This window comes from Anomaloglossus baeobatrachus, chromosome 6 (genome assembly GCF_048569485.1).
Source record: "Anomaloglossus baeobatrachus isolate aAnoBae1 chromosome 6, aAnoBae1.hap1, whole genome shotgun sequence".
Taxonomy (NCBI): Eukaryota; Metazoa; Chordata; class Amphibia; order Anura; family Aromobatidae; genus Anomaloglossus; species Anomaloglossus baeobatrachus.
The window spans coordinates 537,533,946-537,554,479 of record NC_134358.1 but is presented as its reverse complement, the minus strand read 5'-3'; the positions used below and the strand labels follow the sequence as shown (position 1 = coordinate 537,554,479).

At 49.5% G+C, this 20,534-nt stretch overlaps 1 protein-coding gene across 1 annotated transcript in view; it reads left to right on the top strand.

Moving 5' to 3' along the window:
- The window catches only part of MRC1 (mannose receptor C-type 1), a 116,716-nt gene that overhangs the window by 13,256 nt on the left and 82,926 nt on the right, over positions 1 to 20,534 (top strand). Inside the window, exons 4-5 of the mRNA XM_075315591.1 lie at positions 18,232 to 18,393; positions 18,656 to 18,769. Coding sequence (XP_075171706.1) covers positions 18,232 to 18,393; positions 18,656 to 18,769 — 276 coding nt within the window. The remainder of the gene's footprint in view (positions 1 to 18,231; positions 18,394 to 18,655; positions 18,770 to 20,534) is intronic.

The following is a 20,534-nucleotide window of genomic DNA, read 5'->3' as shown; positions in this document are numbered from 1 at the left end:
TTTCGTCGGAGGAGCATTAGCACTTGCTTTGTGATACGTTTGTTATTTTAGGCTCAAACAATGGTCATTACCGGTATAGCATCAAACATCTGCTCCGGTCATCCACCTTTGATAATGTATCTGTTAACAAGGGATCCAGACCCCTGTGCTTCCATATTTCCTACATGTCAGCATGTTCTCCTCCTCTAATGGTGTGTATGGGAGATCCCATTATTCTGAAAATCATTTACTTATATTTACTATTTCATATATATTTTTTTTATTCTTATGGCCATGTAGTAAAGAAGATTTCTAAAAAAAATCTGGTTGACTCTATAAGGCGCAGAGACATAGAATAAGTTTCTTGCAATTGCAGCTTGGCTAGTTCTTAGTGTTTTCGTAGTGTTTTTTTTTACCAATATAGTTGGGTAAGAAGTAGAACATGTAATAACAACTCTACTTGTAATATAGTATATAGTTTCTCAAAGTTCAATTTTATACTGTAAAAGTTTTGTTTGTTTTTTTTTTGTTTTTTTTTAAATTAAAGTCCTATTTATTAGCAAATAAACATATAAAGAGACAAACAGTGACAATTAAAAATATACAAAGTGCAAGTTTTGTTTTTTAGCCGTGGAGGGGTGCTTTAAATCTAAGTCCTCTGACTCTGGTCTTATACTCATCTTCCTGAATCTTCACCTTTTACCAACACTTATCAGGTCCCGCTACGCCATCTTATGACTATAACTTGTGACTGGCTGGAAGGTTGTCACAAGGGCTCAATACAAGTCTATGAGAGCCAGAAAGAGGGCAGAACAAGGCTCTCATAGACTTGCATTGAGTTGTGACCTCTTGTGCGCACCATGAAACACTCGAGCTGCCGGCAGGTCACAAATCACAGAGACAGACCAGAGCGGCGGTGATAGAAGATGAAAACGCCGGAAAGCGAGTATAATGCAGGAAGCAGGGGACTTAGAATTAAAGCACTCCAGTGGTGCAATAAAAAATAAACGCTGGAGTGGTGCTTTAATCTGCCTGGTAAAGTAAAAAAAAAATCAAAATGCTAAAGTTGCCATTTTTTAGTTGACACACACTGCTTCCTAAAAAAAATGCAATAAAAGCAATCAAAACTTCATATACACCTCAAAATAGTAGAAGAAATGGCAGCGTCACGTAAGAAACAAGTATTACAAGTAAAAATAAAAATGATCTCAGAACAGAAAATGGCAACACAAACAAAACAATTTTTACAAAGTAATAAAGGTTGTTAACCACAAAAATGATAATAATAATAATAATAATAATAATAATAATAATAATAATAATAATAATAATGGTATCGTTGTAATAGCACTGACCTGAACAATCACGTTGTTGGGTCATTTGTATCGCACAGTGCAGTGGTGATATTCAAAATTACAACCCAATCCACAAAAAAATATCATGGAAAAATAAAAAGTTATGCCTCTTGAAATAGTGGAAGGAAAAAAACAAAAGCAAAAAGAAATTGTCTTTGGTGGGAAGCTGCGAGTACTAAAATACTCCAGTGTTTCTGGGAGCAATAGTCTGGTCTTGAAGTTGATAAAAGTTTTAGGCCTCTTTCACACGTCCATGTCTCTGGTACGTGTTTGGTCCGTTTCCTCACGTACCGGAGACACGGGCACACGTAGACCCATTAAAATCAATGGGTCTGCGCTCACGTACGTGTTTTGCCATGGACCATGTGTCCGTGTGAAGCATACATGTGCCCGTGTGCTCCATACGTAGGCATATCCGTTTTTCTCCGGTATCACAGGTGTCATACGGACCACACATGGACCACATAGATGTGATCCGTGTGACACGCACCGGAGAAAACACACGTGCCTGTCAATGAAAAGGAATTTCTATAATCCCCTTCTCCAGCACGGCTGTCACTGCCGCTGCCGTCAGTTGCTTCCGATCCCCGCTCATTATGCTTATCACATAATCACTGCACTGCGGGCCGGAAGCAGCAGTAGTGGGGTGTCGGCAGGGTTCGGAGACCGTAGATCAGCACCACAGACAGCAACGCCAAGGACAGGTGAGTAGAAAGTTCCTGTTCTCCCTGTGTGATCATGGATAGCAGACGAACAACAAACGTGTGGCATAAATGTGCCGCCCCCACGTCAGCAGCCGGGCTGCTCGGATGCGGATCCGCGGTGGCTCGATGGGTGTCCGGACCCGGGGGTCGTGCGGCCACACAAATGAAGGGGGTATTTACAGGGGATGGTGTGTTTAAAGTTCGTGACGCCACCCGTGCTGTGTGGTAAGGTGGAGTACCACCGCTGCCGCTGGGGAGTACCCAGGGTGATGACGGGGGCAGCCAGATGTTGCGATCCTCCACGGGTATGGGGGGATGCCCCGGGACTCGGTGATGGAATTGGGGAGTGCCGATGGGGACGAAAGGGTCAATTGATTACTCACACAGTCCATAAAGCTGACACCGACAACTTGGTAACCCAAAGTTCTGGACACTGCTGCCGCCGAGGGGAGCTTGTTTTGGGTCCCGTCCCCAATGGTGTTGCATGATGATCTGTGACCTTCTCCCTGGCACTTAGTCTACTTCTTAGTTGGCCCCGGTAGCGTGAAACTAATCGGGTCCCGCTCCCAAGTGTGGCTAGCTGTGGGAGCTTGCTCTCAGGGTTCACGCTTGGGATATTCTGGACCGATTTGTTGGAAAGTCCTATCCCCCTCGTTGCGCTAGTGCCCCGATTTTGGAGCGGGTGGAGAGCGGATCTTGAAGGCTCCATTCTTGTCGGGTGAATTGTCAGGTTGCCTGAAGCTACTCCCTGACCTAGGGTCCACGTACCCCGTGTCGCGGGCGGAGGAGGGGACGCTGCGATCACCCACTGCTCGGGTCCGGCTACTGCTGCTGCTGCTGCTGCTCGGTGGTGGCTCGAGCGGTGGGCCGGATCCCGGGGACTCGAGCGGCGTTCCTCGCCCATGAGTGAAAGGGGGTGGTTTGGTTTAGGGATATTGTCCGTGACGCCACCCACGGCTGTGGTGAAGTTGGTGACACCACCGCTGCTCTGGACGGGGATCCCGGGAGCGGTGACAGGGAGCAGCTCGGATGTTGGTTCTCCCCTCCGTGGGTAGGGGGTTGGTTGTCCCGGGGCCCGGTGATGGGGTAGGGATGGTTAGCAGGCGGGTTACGGGGCCTGATGAGGTGCAGGATCGCGGGGGCAGCGCTGTGCCGCACGGCACGGTGGTACTCACTCAGCCAATGATGAATACAAAGTCTCCGGTAAAACAAACGGCTGGATGGACGGGTCCCACAGACGGCTGCGGTGTTTCTCCTCCTGGCAGGTTGATGGTGACTGCCTTCCCCTGCACTTGTGTAGTGTATATGGTACCAATGGGTTCCCACCGGTAACCCGCTCCCCAGCTTGGATGGGTGCTGAAGGAGCCCCTTTTGCCCGCAGGCTCTGGCCCTGGGAACTGTAGCCTTGGCGGTGACTGTTTTCCTCTTCGGTTTGAGCTGTTGCCTTCAATCGGGTCTTGGCTGCTGGGAAACCCCGGAGGTTCCCTTCGCTAACGGATTTGACCGGTTTTACAGCGACTCCAAGCCTGGTCGGGGTCCGTAGGCCCTGCCGAATGGTGCTGGCTTCTCTTTGCTCTCCGATCCGGTACCGCCAGGCCACCGTCCGTCCACGGTCCTTTACGGTTTGCTCCAATCGGCCTCTCCTGCAGACGGTCACCACCGTCTGCCAACCTTGCTGTTTGTGCCCGGGCCACACACCCGGACACGGTCAGTCTCCTCCTTTACCACTTCACTCTTCAACTCCTAAACTACACTGACTCCTTTTCCCGCCTCCAGGACTGTGAACTCCTCGGTGGGCGGGACCAACCGCCTGGCCCAGCCCCCTGGTGTGGACATCAGCCCCTGGAGGAAGGCAACAAGGATTTGTGTTTGGCTTTGGTGTGCCTAACCGGGGTGTGAGGTGTGTTGGTGTAGTGCTTGTGACGACCTGGCTTGTCCAGGGTGCCACACCCGTCCTGCCCTGGTCCCAGCCCGGTGATGGTACAAGGCCGCCGGCTGTCCTCCTCGACAGTTCCGTGCCCCTTGTCACGATCCCCTGTGACCGGGGGTCCAGCTTCTACTAGGCCCAGACCACCGTCTGCTACCTAGTTACTTCCAAGGAGCCCGGCTCCTGACCTCCTCTCTTCTTCACCTCCAACACTACACTGGCCTACTCTTGACACTCCTGAACTCCCCTTACCAACCCCCCAAGTGGGCGACCCTATTCCACTCAGGCCGTCCACTGGTGTGTCTGGTGGGTGTGGTCCAGAGTGTTCCTAGGATTTTGATTAGCTGGTTTTGGCAACACCAAAAGTCAGGGACCCATAACCAAGGAGGAGGTGGATATTGCACAGAAGGGCAGATTGCACAATACCCTGTGACGACCTGACAGGCCAGGGCGTCACATAAACATGGCACACGTGGGGCAATACGCACCTTTGACACGTACGAAAGAGGCCTTATATGAATTTGTACCAGGGCTTTTCAATTCGTTCTTTCTTGTCTTCTTATAGTTTGCTCCTTTTCTTTCTCTTTTGTTTTCTTTCTTTAGTTCATTCTTTCTTATCTTTTGCTCTTTCTTTTGTTTTTGTTCTTTCCTTCTTTCTTTCTTTCTATCTTTCTTGCCTTCTTATATTTTGCACTTTCTTTCTCTTTTGTTTTCTATCTTTAGTTCAGTCTTTCTTTTGTTCTCTTTCTTTCTTTTGTGCTCTTTCTTTCGATCTTTTTTGCCTTTTTATATTTTGCACTTTCTTTCTTGTTTTGTTTTCTTTCTTTAATTCATTATGCCTTATCTTTTACTCTCTTTCTTTCGTTTGTTCTTTCTTTTGTTTGCTCGCTTTCTTTAATTCATTATGTCTTATCTTTTACTCTCTGTTTCTTTCTCTTTCTTTCTTTCTTTCTTTCTTTCTTTCTGTTCTTTACATAATTAGAAGTTTCATTTAAAAATAAAAACAAAAAACAAAAGTATATTAGCATTGAGCTTTTCCCACTCTCACAGTCTGCTTTTGGTACAATGATACTTAACTACGGCTGTTTTTCTATTAATGAAGGAAGTGACCTTCAGGTCCATTTAGAAAGTGAGTGGCTTCCTCTTTCCTGTTCTCCTACATCCATGCTTAGCTGTCCTGAATATAGCCAAGGAAAGGGGTCAGCATGAACAATAGTCATAAAAAAAAAAAATCCTTTCACGTGTCAGAATGTCAGTGTGGTTTCCTTCTCTTGCGCAGGGAACTACCAGATATTTGGTTGCTGGTTGGATCTCTAGGGCTTCATTTTTAAATATCCTTTGGCAGCAGAAAATTAAAACTGCAAAAGACTCACTTTATTTTTGCTTTCGTGCTTTTTTTGTGTTTCAGGCTTGTGGAGTTTTGTAGATAGTGCGGTATTATGACACTGCACTGATTGCCGTTTTCATTTATCACAATGTGCACATGGCACTCGCAGGGGGTTGGACCCGTTGGCCCTTGATGTCCCTTCCACGCTATCATTCTATGATTATATCATCTTTTAGACTCTGGCGTTCCAGTCGAGTTTTTCCTACAAAAAATACTTAAGGAAATGGCAGTGTTGTTTTGACTGAAGCAACATTTCTAACATTTCTTCTAGTGGCTTGGCTACCGGCGTTTTTGTTGTTTTTTTTTTCACGCCTAAACACAGGAACATTTTCCATTTGTTTTGTATTTTTTGTATTCATTTTTTTCCCCTCTTTTTCAAGGAGCCATATATTTTGTTATTTTTTTCATCCACATAGCTGTATGAGGGCTTTTCTTTAGAGGCAGGAGTTGTACTTTACAAAGACACCATTCATTTCATGATGTAATATACTGGAATGCAGGACTTTTTTTTGTTGTTTTTTTTCTTTAAAAAATAGCAATTAACGTTTGTTTTTTTTCTATTTACCATGTTCACAAACCTGAAAGTATGATTCTCCAGGTCAGTCCGATTATATAGATACCTAACATGCATAGTTCTGTAATTTTTTTACTTTTTTTTATTTTTTATTTTTTTTTTTAAATGGTGAAAAAAAAATCGAAAATTCGTAATTTTTTTTTTAAAAATTACAAAACTATGCATGTTTGGTATCTATATCTTTCTTTCAGAAAAAGAAAAAGGCAGCTTACCGGTAGTAGATATCCCTAATGTTGTGTCCATGTCCTGTGGAGCCGCATGGCTCCTTCCAGGAGCAAATAGTTAAACAGTTTAAAAAATTCCAGTGAATCCAAGTGGACAAAAAAGTTTTTTCTCATAAGAAAATTAAACATTTTATTTGTTAATCTGATTAAAAAGTACTACTTGTAATGACTGGGGTTTTTTTTGTTTTTTTTTTCTTTGGAAAAGAAAATATCTGATAATGTGCTTTAGATGAAATTGTGGCATGAACTGTACTGTTTAACTGTGGAGATTCTTATAAATGTATTATTGTTAAGATTTTTTTTTTGCATTGGAAACTCATGTAAGTATATTTGTCCATATGTATGAAATCAACCCCTACCGCATAACTATATATTTTTTGCAAAAAATTAACTAAATTGGTAGGCAATTATGGGTTGAATCCTAACCAAATAATCCAGTATGATCAGGTGAAGCATAAGGTTATGGCTCAATTGCAAGACATATCGTCGGAGGTGTCACTAAATAACATTTGACGGCCCTGGTCAAGTTGGCACAAACGTCCTCGTCAATTTCATCTTTATATGGGGCAATGCGAGACCAGTTGACTGGCTATCAGCCAGAGAGGTTTCTTTAAGCCATGGGAAAAGCAACTAGGGGGACCCCGACATTGGAACAAAGATCAGGGAGGGGTGGAGGGCCCTACGAAAGGCAATACTGAATGAACAGTGGCGGGAGACTCAGTATAAAGTGATGCATCGGGCGATTTATGCATTCAATTTGACCAGAAAGCTTGAGAATCCTGAGAGGATTACTCGTTGTCCGAAATGCAATTTAGAAGCAACGGATCTCTACCATGGATTGTGGCTGTGTCCCCACCTTGAGCCACTGTGGGCCCAAGTATCAAAGTGTGTTGCTAAACTCTGGGACATCAAACTTCCTTCTCTCCCCTACTCTGGTTCTGTTCCATGCCTTGGGAGGGGGGTGAGCGTCGAGGGGAGGAGGAGTAGACATCCCCCTTTACTTATACATGTAATCATACTTGCAACAAAGAGGATGATACTGAAATATTGGTTGGAGTCAAAAGTACCCTCGTTCGAAGAAGTAATAATCCATATAAAACGGCTGATGGAGTTAGAGGGCCTTGATGCTGGAAGGAAGTCGGGACGATTGGGCAGTCACTTCAAAAAGTGGAGGAGTTCATTATAACCTACTTCAATTCGGAGGAAATAGAACGCTTAATGTCACCATTAAGGAGACGGCGTGGTATCACTCTGAGAAGTTAGGTGGTACACTCGGAGGTGGGGGTTGAAGGTGACCAGGTGGGAGTGGGTTTGAGTAGTGGGGGGTTCAGGGGGGGGGGGGAGTAGGAGAGTTTCACAGGATGGTTGCAAATTCATTCATATAGTTAGTTATAAGGGTTTCCGTGAGGTATTAAAGATTCTGAGTCTTACTGTGAATACTGTGAACATTGATTAGATGTTGTACTAAATTGTAAATGTAAATGGAGCGATATACAATTTTTTTATCATTTTGCTGATAATTTTGTTGATATTATTATTATTTGTTCTATGTAATGACTTGTTTGCTTTTGAAATAAATAAAATTATAATTTAAAAAAAAAAAATTAACTAGGATTTTTGAAACTCTTTGTTTTTAGCCTCTCATAATATTAAAGGATGTGCTCCCATTTTTAACTGATCATGTGATCTTAGGATTTAAGTAGAAGTTTTGTGACTTTCAGAATACAGACCATGATGAAGGCGTAGCATATCGCTGAAACGCGTAGTCTGGGACACCCTGTTAGTTTTCTACCAGCCATTTGAATGTAGTGCTTTTTAATCAAATTAATAAATGAAAGTTTGAATTTTAAATAAATGAATAAAACTTTTTTGTCCACTTGGATTCGCTGGAATTTTTTTAAACTGTTTAATCATTTTTGAAAGAGCCAAAAGTAGAGATGAGTGTACCAAATGCAGACTTCAGAGTTGCGACGCTTTACATATATGTGACACCCCTGGACTATCAGGTTGTCACAGGGTACTGCACAAACTGCCCTTCCGTGCAGTATTCCAAGTCCCTCATAGTTCTGGGTCTCTATCTGACAGTGTTGCCTTTAACAGCAAATCAAATCCTAGATACACCCTGCACCACAACCCACCAGGCACACCAGTGGAATAGAGTCGCCCACCTGGGGGGTCAGGGAGGGGAGGTGAGGAATGTAGTCAGTGTAGAGAGAAGAGAATAGAGGGAGTGAGAGGAGGTCGGGAGTGGTGGCTCCTAAGAGAAGCTGTCTAGGTTGCAGACGGTGGTCTGGGCCTATAGGAGTCGGACCCCTGGTCGCAGGGGATTGTGCAAGGTGCCTGGACCTGTCGAGGAGGACAGCCGGCAGCCTAGCACTGTCACCGGTCCAAGACCGAAGGCACGGCAGGGTACACGGACCCTAGGTCGAGGAGTAGCTTCAGGCAACCCGACAATTCACCTTAGGAGGCATTAGCGCAACGAGGGGGATAGGAATTTACAATCCAAAACGGTCCAGAAAATCCCAAGTGTGAGCCCTGAGAGCAAGCTCCTACACTTAGCCACAGTGGGGAGTGGGGCCCGGCAAGTTTCAGACTACTGGGCCACCACGTTGAAGTTAAACTTAGTGCCAGGAGGCAGGTCACGGATCACCAGGCAACACTATAGGGGACGGGACCCGGACGAGCTCCCCTCAGCAGCAGCGGCACCCAGAGAGTTGGTTTACCCGATAGTCAGTGTCTGATTATTGACTGAGTGAGTACGAGAGTGACCCCTGTGTGGGGCCCTGGACTAGCCAGGTCGTCACAGGTAACACACACACACCCCCCACCCCCCAGACAGTTTACATTAGCCAGACACAAAATCCTTGTTGTCTCCTTCCAGGGTCTGATGTCCACACCAGGTGGGGCGGAGCCAGGCGTTGGCCCCACCCACCGAGCAGTTCACAGGCCTGGAGGCAGGAAAAGGGAGTCAGTTTAGTTTAGGAGTGGAGGAGTGAGGAGTTAGAGTTCAGGAGGTTGAAGTGAAAGGAGTAAAGTGGAGGGGTGTCTGGGTAGGAGCCCCAGACACGGACAGCAAGGTTGGCAGACGGTGGTGGCCGTCTGCAGGAGTGGTGGATCAATGCGGAACCGTAGGACCGGGGTCGGGCGGTGGCCCACCGGTACTGAACCGGGGAGCGAAGTGAGGCTAGCGCACACAGGCAGGGCCATCGGACCCCGACAAGGCTTGGAGCCGCCGTTAACAGTCAAATCCAGAGAGTGACAGGCACCCCAGGGGTTTCCTAACTACCCAAGTCCCGTCAGAAGGCAACCGTCCGCACCGTGAGGGTATACAGCCACCGCCACAGGCTAGAGACCCAAGGGACAGCGCCTGCGGGGCAGAACGGGCTCCTCCGGCATCCATACACCGGGAAGCAGACTACCGTTGGGAAGCCATCGTAGTCAAGACAGTACATAATGGTGCAGGGAAAGATAGCCACCATCACCTGTCCGGGGAGAGACACTGCAGCCGGCTGCGGGACCCGTCCATCCAGCCATTTGGTTTACCGGAGACTTTGTGACTTTCTGTCTGAGTACAATAGTGCCATCCGGCACTGCGCCGCGTTGTCCCTGCAACCCTGCACCTCACCAACCCTGCCTCCCCGTCACACCACCGGGCCCCGGGACCACCCAACCCCTACCCACGGAGGGGGGAGAACAACATCCTAGCTGCTTCTTACCATCGCTCCCGGGATCCCCGTCACCAGCAGCGGTGGTACCAATCTTCACCACAACCCGTGGGTGGCGTCACGGACTAAATCCCCAAACAAATCACCCCCCTTTTCACTCACGGGCGAGAAGCGCGGCTTGAGTCCCTGGATCCGGCCCACCGCTCGAGCCACCGAGCAGCAGCAGCGCCAGACCCCGAGCGTTAGCGAGCGCAACGCCCCGCCGCGCCCGCGACACCTGCATCCCATGGCTTGCCACACCAAATCCCGGGGCATTCCCCCTACCCGTGGAGGGCTACGACACCTGGTTGCCCCACTTCTTTATCCCGGGTACTCCCAACGGCAGCGGCGATACTCCCAAATTACCGTACACCACGGGTGGCGTCACAAACTATACCAATTCTCCTGTAAATACTCCCCCTTCATTTGAGTTGCCACATGACCCCGGGTCCGGAGACACTCGAGCCACAGCGAACCCGGATCCAAGCACCTCAGCTGCTTCCATGGGGGCTGCACATATACAAACCAGTCGCGCAAGCATCGCTGTACTTTGGTACGCTCGGTGCTCAGCCCAGTGCGAGCCGGTTGCAGTGTTTGAATACCTCTCACTGGGGGTAACAACCTGCTGGCGTTGTCCCGCGGACGACCCGTACCGCTACCCTGGAAGAACCAGCGGGAGGTGCCCGTCCGCGAGGAGAAGCCATCGGCACCGGAAGTGGCCGCACCCCAGACCGTCCCGGCTCCGGTAGTCCCGTCCGATCCGGAAAGAGGCGGAGGTCCAGCCAGTGAGGACCCCTGTGCCCATACCCCAAACCTCGGCTGAGGCTGCGCCGGGTCGGCGCTGTGAGGCAGCACCCCGGGTCATGTCACCGCGGGGACCTTCCAAGAAGGGCGCCAGTTGTGGGCAGCGTGAAGGAAGTCCCACGGGGCCCGACCCATGCGCGGGGGCATGCAGACGCCCCTTACTGGGACAGGGAGCTGATCCCGCTGGGCCGTGGGAAATTGCGAAAGGGAGCGACAAAGAGCCGAAGTGGTGGCCCGCACCATCCGCGAAAAGGACAACCTCCGCCATGCTACATTCCGGGTATGGGGCCCGGTGTATGAAGGACAGGTCCGGAGATTTGATCCCCACCGGGGGTACGGCTTCATTTACCAACCGGGCCTGGAGGCCGAGGTGTTCGTGGCTCGCCGTGACATGCATGCCCATTTGCCAGGGTGACTTTGTGTCCTACACTCGACACTGCGGGGAGAGGGGCTGGGTTTGCCCTTGATGTGAAGGTGAGGGAAGGGCGCAGTTTCCAGGCAGAGTCCCAGTCCCCTCCCCCACCGAGCCAGCAGGATGTCGAGGTGGAGCAGGGTCTATGAGGAAGTCGACCTGAAGTAAGAGGCAGCGGTCCGTCGTTGCATACAGTTGTCCCCGTTGGGACCCCCAGCACCATTGTTTATGTGAGTGAATGAAACTTAATCAAACCGAAAAACTAACCTGATTGCCGTCCGAGAGAAGAACCGTCCCCGTTGGATTGGAGTTGTCCTTGTTCAGTTAACCCCCTCCATACCCACATGAGAAACTCCTCATGAACATGGCCAAGAACTAGCAGGCCACCCACAAACTAGTGGGTTTGTAAATAATGTTGTGGGATGGATACCGTTGCCGCCTCCGGAGAGGCTGATTTGGAGGATGGGCCTGGAGGAAAGAGATGGCCCAGGCACGCCACTACCATAACCGGTGGCGATCCTACAGGGGTCAGGGGTCCCCCTGGACGTGGAGTCCCCTGAAGTGACAGCCGGGTGCAAATTACCGTTCCCGCTCAGGCAGCCTGAACCTGGACTGGGGTCAAGGGGTGCTGCCCACTTCTTAGGGGCAGCATCAGGGGCTAGGTTGCTTGGGTGGGAGAGCGGAAGACATCCATCCGTCCGTTATTAAAAATGTTTATATGTGCAACGTTAAAGTGACCAAAAGAATGCTTATGTTGTAAATGTTTACCGCTACCATGTTGTTTATCTCTTTTTACAGTTTTGAACAAAATAAAACCGGTGATGGACGGGCAGTGACTGCGGATGGTCTGCGTTTTACCAAGGGGGAATGTGGTGCCCTGGACTAGCCAGGTCGTCACAGGTAACACACACACCCCACCCCCCCAGACAGTTACATTAGACAGACACAAAATCCTTGTTGCCTCCCTCCAGGGTCTGACGTCCACACCATGTGGGGCGGAGCCAGGCGGCTGGCCCCACCCACCAAGGAGTTCACAGGCCTGGAGGCGGGAAAAGGAGTCAGTTTAGTTTAGGAGTGCAGGAGTGAGGAGTTAGAGTTCAGGAGGTTGAAGTGAATGGAGTAAAGTGGAGGGTGTCTGGGTAGGAGCCCAGACACGGACAGCAAGGTTGGCAGACGGTGGTGGCCGTCTGCAGGAGTGGTGGTTGGGATTGATTGGATGGTGGGGATTTGATTATTGTCCGTGACGCCACCCACGGTTGTGGTGATATTGGTGACACCACCGCTGCTCTAGACGGGGATCCCGGGAGCGGTGACAGGGAGCAGCTTTGTTGTTAGTTCTCCCCCTCCGTGGGTAGGGGGTTGGTTGTCCCGGGGCCCGGTGATGGGGGTAGGGGACGGATTGCAGGCGGGCTACGGGGCCTGGTGAGGTGCAGGGTCGGGGGGGCAGCGCTGTGCCGCACGGCACGGTGATACTCACTCAGCCAATGATGAGGACACAGTTCTCGGTAAAACAAACGGCTGGATGGACGGGTCCCACAGGCGGCTGCGGTGTTGTTTCTCCCGGCAGGTTGATGGTGACTGCCTTTCCCTGCACCTATGTACGTTAGATGGTTCCAATGGGTTCCCCACCGGTAACCCGCTCCCCAGCTTGGATATGGGCCGGAGGAGCCCCTTTTGCCCGCAGGCTCTGGCCCTGAGAAACGGTTGCCTTGGCGGTGGCGGTGTCTCCCTCTCTTGGTTGGACTGTTGCCTTCTGTCGGGTCTTGGCTGCTGGGAAACCCAGGAGGTCCCCTGAGCTAACGAATTTGGCAAATTCACGGCGGCTCCTAGCCTTGCCGGGGTCCGTAAGCCCCTGCCAGATGGTGCTGGCTTCTCCTTGCGTACCGGTCCGGTAAGGCCGGGCCACCGCCCGTCCACGGTCCTTACGGTAGGCTCCGATAGGCCACTCCTGCAGACGGTCATCACCGTCTGCCAATCTTGCTGATCCGTCCGGGCCACACACCCGGACCAACTTTAGTCTGCTCTGCTACCACTTTCCTCCTTCCACTTTCACTCTCCAAACTAAACCTGTCTTCTTTTTCCGCCTCCAGGACTGTGAACGCCTCGGTGGGCGGGACCAACACACTGGCCCACCCCCCTGGCGTGAACATCAGCCCCTGGAGGGAGGCAACAAGGATTTTGTGTCTGACTTCGGTGTGCCTGACTGGGAATGTGGGGTGTGTGTTGTGTTGTGCTCTGTGGCCCCTGGCTTGTCCAGGGCGCCACACATACACCGGGGACCGTTGGGAAGCCATCGTAGTCAAGACAGTACACAAAGGTGCAGGAAAGACAGCCACCATCACCTGTCCGGGGAGAGACACTGCAGCCGGCTGCGGGACCCGTCCATCCAGCCGTTTGGTTTACCGGAGACTTTGTGACTTTCTGTCTGAGTGAGTACAATAGTGCCATCCGGCACTGCGCCGCGCTGTCCCTGCAACCCTGCACGTCACCAACTTTCCCTCCCCGTCACACCACCGGGCCCCAGGACCACCAACCCCTACCCACGGAGGGGGAGAACAACATCCTAGCTGCTCTCTACCATCGCTCCCGGGATCCCCGTCACCAGTAGCGGTGGTGCCCATCTTCACCACAACCACAACCCGTGGGTGGCGTCACGGACTAAATCCCCAAACAAATCACCCCCTTTTCACTCACGGGCGAGAAGCGCGGCTTGAGTCCCTGGATCCGGCCCACCGCTCGAGCCACCGAGCAGCAGCAGCGCCAGACCCGAGCGTTAGCGAGCGCAACGCCCCGCCCGCCCGCGACACCTGCATCCCATGGCTTGCCACACCAAATCCCGGGGCATTCCCCCTACCCGTGGAGGGCTACGACACCTGGTTGCCCCACTTCTTTATTACTCCCAAATTACCGTACACCACGGGTGGCGTCACAAACTATGCCAATTCTCCTGTAAATACTCCCCCTTCATTTGAGTTGCCACATGACCCCGGGTCCGGAGACACTCGAGCCACAGCGAACCCGGATCCAAGCACCTCAGCTGCTTCCATGGGGGCTGCACATATACAAACCAGTCGCGCAAGCATCGCTGTACTTTGGTACGCTCGGTGCTCAGCCCAGTGCGAGCCGGTTGCAGTGTTTGAATACCTCTCACTGGGGGTAACAACAGCATTAACAGATGTGTTGTGTACAAACAATAGTGAAAAACCTCCAGAAGTGTTCTGTTTATGGCTGGTTGTATGTGGGTGGAGTGCCAAACTGCCCAATCAGTGACTTCCAATGAGGTTTGGGTCAAGTCCGGGTCCAGAACAGAATTTTATCTAAAAAACTGAACTGAACTGTCACGGGGTCCACTCATCTCTACCTTTAACGCTTTCAATTTTTGGGATATGGGACTGTGTAGGGGGTTTTTTTTTTGCTTCCTAAGCTGACGTTTCTGCTCATACAATTTTTTGGTAGATATAATATTTTGATCGCCTCTTATTGCATTTTATTGCAATGTTGCAGCTGCCAAAAAAATATGTAATTCTGGGGTTTCAATTTTTTTTCGCTTTGCCATTTACCGTTTGGATTATTTTATATTTTGATAGATCTTCACTCGCTTCACTTCTCTACTAAAGCTACCTGTCATGGTGACTCCAGACTCTGTTGACATTGCAGAGTCTGGCAGGCAAGCTGATGCTTCTTAGTTCCTCATCCAGAGTCAGGCGTTGACTGTTTAGTGCTCTCTGGCTTCGGTTTAGCAGGAGTTAATTCCTACTGGCTGGTGAATGGCTGTTGGGGGTCGCAGGTTGCTGACGTCCTGCAACGTTATGCAGGGTTAGGTTGTAAAAACCCAAGAACCCAAGCATATGTTATCTGGATGTCCTTATTTACTATTCTTTTTATAGGTGTACAAATATTTCTTGCATTTTTTATTACTTAATATGAGTATATATGGTTTCTTAGTCACTCTATATTTTTTAGCATTTGCTTTAATGTAATTGATTTTTATTAGACTTTTTTGTATTATTTTGGCTTATACTGTTTGCTCATAAAGCTTCCCTGCTGTTTTATGTAATTTATGTTCTATGTATTACATAGTTTTCGCCCTGTATATACTTTAATATGACTTCTTAATAAGACGATAGTATTACTGGATATAGATCACTGTCCCTTTTTTATACCGTATGTGATGTGCCCACAGGGTCTTTGGGGGAAGACTACTCGTCACCGGGGCCGGTTTGGGATGTCACAGCGGCCTGGCCCGGTTCCGTCAATAAAGATGGGGGAAAGTGTTTTTTTGTGACACCACCTGTGGTGTGCGGCTAGGATGGGAGCCGCCGCTGTGGGAGGTCTTCTCTCTGGGGCAGATGACAACGCAGCTCAGATGGTATAACTCTCCACAGGCAGAACTCAGGCCCCAGGGAGATGCAGAGGGTAGTGGTTCCTTCTAATATGGGAGCGCGGGAAGGATTAGATGACACAGCGGCTGCAGTTTAAGTCCTTTACTCACTGAGTTGCTCCTGCCTTTGGGCTGCCAGACTCCGCTGTGATGGACTCCAGCCGATCCCGGATAGTTCGGAGGCCAGAACCGGGGGGGGTTTCTCTGTGAGTCCTTCCTCCCTGTGCTGTGTTGTGTGAGTCCCTGCGGCTTGAAGCTACGTGGGGACCCAAGTCCTGGGAAGCGTTCTTTTTCCGTCCCATATAGCAGGCAGTGTGAGTCTGTTGCTGGTGCCACGACTCCTGGCTCTATATGCTGCTTTGCCCCGGGATCTCTGTGTGGGCCAAAAGACTTGAAATCCTTTGCTCGGCGGATTCTGCTAACGGGACCTGAAGTGCCCACCAGCCTAGGGCTCCGCATCCTGAGGTGTGCGCCGGTCCTGAGGGAGCTATCAGCTCTGCCCTCAGTGCCCGTCTTCCTCCTGTGTCTCACTTGTTACCTGGGTTCTAACTTTTTGTTTGTGTGTGTGTGTGATGCCTTGCTCCCCTGAACTGTCGCTCCACCCCCAGGATTCCGGAGCTAGTGGGTGGGAGGCCCCAGATGATATGGTGACCATCCTAAATGACCCTACCCTAACCCAGTTCCGGTGAGAGGGCAACTAGCCTATGTGTGTTTGTGGATTGTGATTTATCGACACTGATCCCTATCTTACCCAAGATGAATACTGCACCTCTGGTGAGGTGCAGTGCACTGTGGCGACTGAAGCCTCAGGGGCGCCACACACCCCCACAGCGAATCCCAGCACGTCCGCGTCCTGGAAAGAAAACAAAAACAAGGGCACAACTGCAAAATTTTGTGATGCTGTAAACATTAACATTTCTTCCCTTTATGGAAGGCATGGTTCCTTAAACGTTACAAACTCTACAATTTTTAGTATTTCAATAAAAACCCTTTGGCATGTAAAAGCATATAAAACTTGGCAATTTAGACATTATATCACATAGAAAACTTTGTATTTTAAACTTTTTTGGCAGTAGCACATCTCTTTTGGGCTCCATACTGCCAGGTCCTTTGCACCCTTTCCCTTAGGTGCAACAAATTATAGCAGCAATATCAACAAAATGAGGGACCTGCCACCCCCAACGTAGGCTCTGGGCATGCTGCAGAGTGTTCCTGACCACGCTTCATTATTTGTGCACGCACGACAGATTTTGAGGTCCTGTGGTCGCGTTAATTCTGGTAGGGAGCACAACAGGTGCAAATTATTTACAGTAATGTCCTGGCCACACATAGTCCAGTGCCCCAAATGTCCATTTTAACAACACTCTTATCCAAATATGATGCAGCCTAACTTAACTATCTACAGGGCCCTGGTGGTCCCCTTACTCCTTTGTGGCATCCTTCAGTGAGACCCACCGGGGTTTTAGGTAGGCCATAGGCTGGACTGTCTGGGCCCCCTGGTCACAGGACTCAACGTGTCACTTGCAGCCGCAAGGTCCGTTGCGTGCCCGCATATCCCGTAACTAAGATCCAAGGTCTGGGTTTCCTAGTCACACGGTGCTGCCTTTACAGTGCTCACAAGGTAGGAAACGGGTCACCAGTCCGGCGTGCTCCCTGAGCAACACCTCGGTGAACTTTCCGGTAGGGGTTGGATCATTAGCACCTTGCTCTGCTTTCCATCACCATGCTCTAAGTAGTGGAATCTCCAATACTGGGCTCCCCAGGGGCCCGGATAGGCCATAGGTGACATGATGAGAGCCTCAGCCAGAGGGCATGCTTGAAACAGCCTACGCAGTCCCACTCCAGAGGCATGCAGCGGTAGCAACTCCCCCGGAAACCGCGGTGACTATGTTTCCAAGGTGCAAGGTGTCGGGACTAGCACTTCAGGCATTGCGACTATGATCGCTGGAACAACCTGATCTTTGTCCTCCGCCGACATCTTCAGCCAATCTTACTCAGATGACATATCCAGTTGACTCGCCTATCTCTGGGAGAGGGGCCCCTCTTCGCGCGCCTTCCTGAGTTCCACCCACGATGACACGCCCCTTCTCTTCCCGCACTGCGCACTTAATGGTAACTGTCGTTTTGAGTGAACACAACATACACAGTTCGTTGAGGCGCACAGTAACCATTAGGACGGGCACGAAATCCTGTTCGTGAGGACAAGTTGACGCACCTACGGGATTTTTGGGGGAGGACTACTCGTCACTGGGCCAGTTTGGGATGTCACAGTGGCCTGATCTGGTTCCGTGACCCCGTCAGTGTCAATAAAGATGGGGAAAGTGGTTATTCGTGGATTATTAGTGGCTTTTAGATTAATTAACAAGCAATTTGAAGATACTTAAAGCGTAACCATCATTTTAATCGTATAAATCAATCAAGAAATCGACATTGTTCTCCTCCTGGACTGATCTCTCCCTTTTAATTCATAGGTAAAATCTGTATTCAGTGAGGACAGATTTACGCATTACTGATATAGGAGGTGACAGTTGGTTCTTTTAAATGGTGATTGTGTGGGCTCCTGATAGATATGATATTGCATGACTCTGAGGTCACTAGGGGATACCTATTTGGAGCTCATACATTTTAGCATGTACCCCACCAGGAGCCTTGTGAGAATAAGGGAGCACTTTACATACAGAGGCATGGCTAGGAATTAAAATCTATGGAGGTGGCCTTTAGCAAATATCCTTCTCTGGCACAGAGATCTTTTCAGTTCATTCCTCAATTTTTGTTTTCAGCCTCGTCAGACGGCTGGTGGACGACAGATTCCGTTACTGGCGTCAACTATCAGATTAATTCCGATTCTGCCCTCACTTGGTACCAAGCCAGGAGAAGCTGCCAGCAACAAGATGCAGAACTGCTGAGTATAACCGAACTGCACGAACAATCATTCATCTCAGGTAGGAACCAAAATAAAGCAGAATCGGAAGAGATACATGAGAGATCTGCAGAAATTAAGCCACAATAACATGTATGATGAATGATATAGATTTCTATCCAAAAGTCAGTCCTCTAACTATTCCCATTGGAGCACTCAGAAGAAGAACTGATGGCTTTGAGTTCTGAACCAAATAAATTACAATGGTATTAATGAATACGCTATTCCCTAACATTATACTGTATATAATTGAACTAATTATGTTAATCACTTTTATTATATAGGTTTAACAAGTACCCTCACCACAGTCCTATGGACTGGGCTCAATAGTCTGGGCTTTAATGCTGGCTGGAGATGGGAAGGTGGAGGTCCATTTCGGTATTTAAACTGGCTCCCAGGTAAATAGTGATGTCAAATTTAGTTGATCATTTATAAGAAATTATGGAGTATTGAAATAGATTGCATTATATTATTATATTGTATTCTGGCACAGTTCCAAATTTTACCCTAGGACCCTGTTTAGTGTGTAGGGTCATGTCTTAAAAGGGTTAGTCTCAAGTTGACTCTTGAGCAGCTCACAGTTTGAAAGACTTCTTACTTCCTTGTTTCTGGTAGTGGAGAAGGAGAGGTGGTACGACTCCTTGATTATCATTTCTTGTCAGTAGCAGAGCTGTAGCATGAGGCGGGCTTCACGTCAGCGGTATTCTGACGCAATGCCGAATCTGGCACAAATGTGTTTCACTTTAATGCATTTCCTGTGGACTCGCGACAAGTTCCGGTCACATGCGGTTGTGTATGACGCACGTAACCACATGTGACGGGAACTTTCCGCGAGTCCATAGGAAATGCATTGAAGTGAAACGCATTTTGCCAGACCCGGCATTGCGGCAGAATACCGTTGATGTGAAGCCCGCCTTAGCAGAACATGTGCTGAGTTTTATAGCGCTATTGAAACACATTCAGCTATCAGTGTTTGTTCTGAGTCTACACTGTTATCACAGGGCATTTGAACAAGCTCACAGCTTAGGAAAGTGAGAGCCATTATTAGGAGAACTGTTCTGGAAGCTGCCAATGAAGGGAACTGAAAATTTTGAACAGTTGATTAATAGGGGAGAGAATGAAGTGTAATGCTCATCGCAGAAGTTGATAAAGTGGCAAGCAGAAGTGGACACACTGGACCACAGGTGGACCCCGGGCTTACCCTCAGTGAGAGTGGCTTGATTAAGCATCCACCACAAGGCAGATACCAGGTGCCACTTCCAGGGCATAGATCGGAACTGTGGCAGCTGACTCCTAGGACAGGGACGAGCACAGTCTCTAGTATAGTATGGACCACAGGGGTAGCTGAGGATGATGGCACAGCTGGGGTGGACGGATACAGTCTCTAGTATAGCAAGGACTTCCGGGGTAGCTGAGGCTGGTGGCACGGCCGAGGTGGCCAGGCAAAGTCTCTTGTTTAGCAAGGGCCTCCAGAGCAGCTGAGGCTGGTGGCAAGGCCAGGGAGGAGAGAGGCACAGTATCAATTATAGCAAGGGCCTCCGGGGTAGCTGAGACTGGTGGCATAGCCGGGAAGGATGGACAAGACTGGGAGATAGGCAAGGGCACTGTACACTGTAATGGAAGCACAGCGGACAAGGGGACCTGACAACTAGACTAGCGTACAGAACTATTTAACTAACTGAACATGTTGATCAGGCACCTCCCCTACTGGGAGTGTGCCTTAAGTACCTGGTACCTAACAGCAATAGGCTGAAAAGCACTTCCCAGGGACAACACACTGGCCCTCTAAGAAAAGGGCAGCAGCGAGCGCATACACTAAGCGCACTCCTGGAGGACCTGTGCTGCACATACAGGCCCCGGGAGGGGGAAGCAGGGAGCACCCACATGGAGGACCGAGGGGATGCTGGGTAGTGTGGTGAGATTCGGTCCCGGGTGGTGAGTAAGTGTGCGTCCCTGTGGGGAGAGCAGTGAGGAGTGCAGGGAAGCCAGCGCTACGTGAAGGAACTGCAGTTTCTTCACTCTGTCTACTATTGGTCTACAAAAGCTCAGTGGATGGCTTTTGAGGAATTAGCTTCCTTCTCAAGCTAACGCTAATTCACTGGGTGTCCTACCTACCTGTTTGATTGTCAGGAGCTGAAAGGGAGGGGAAGGGAGGTGAGAAGA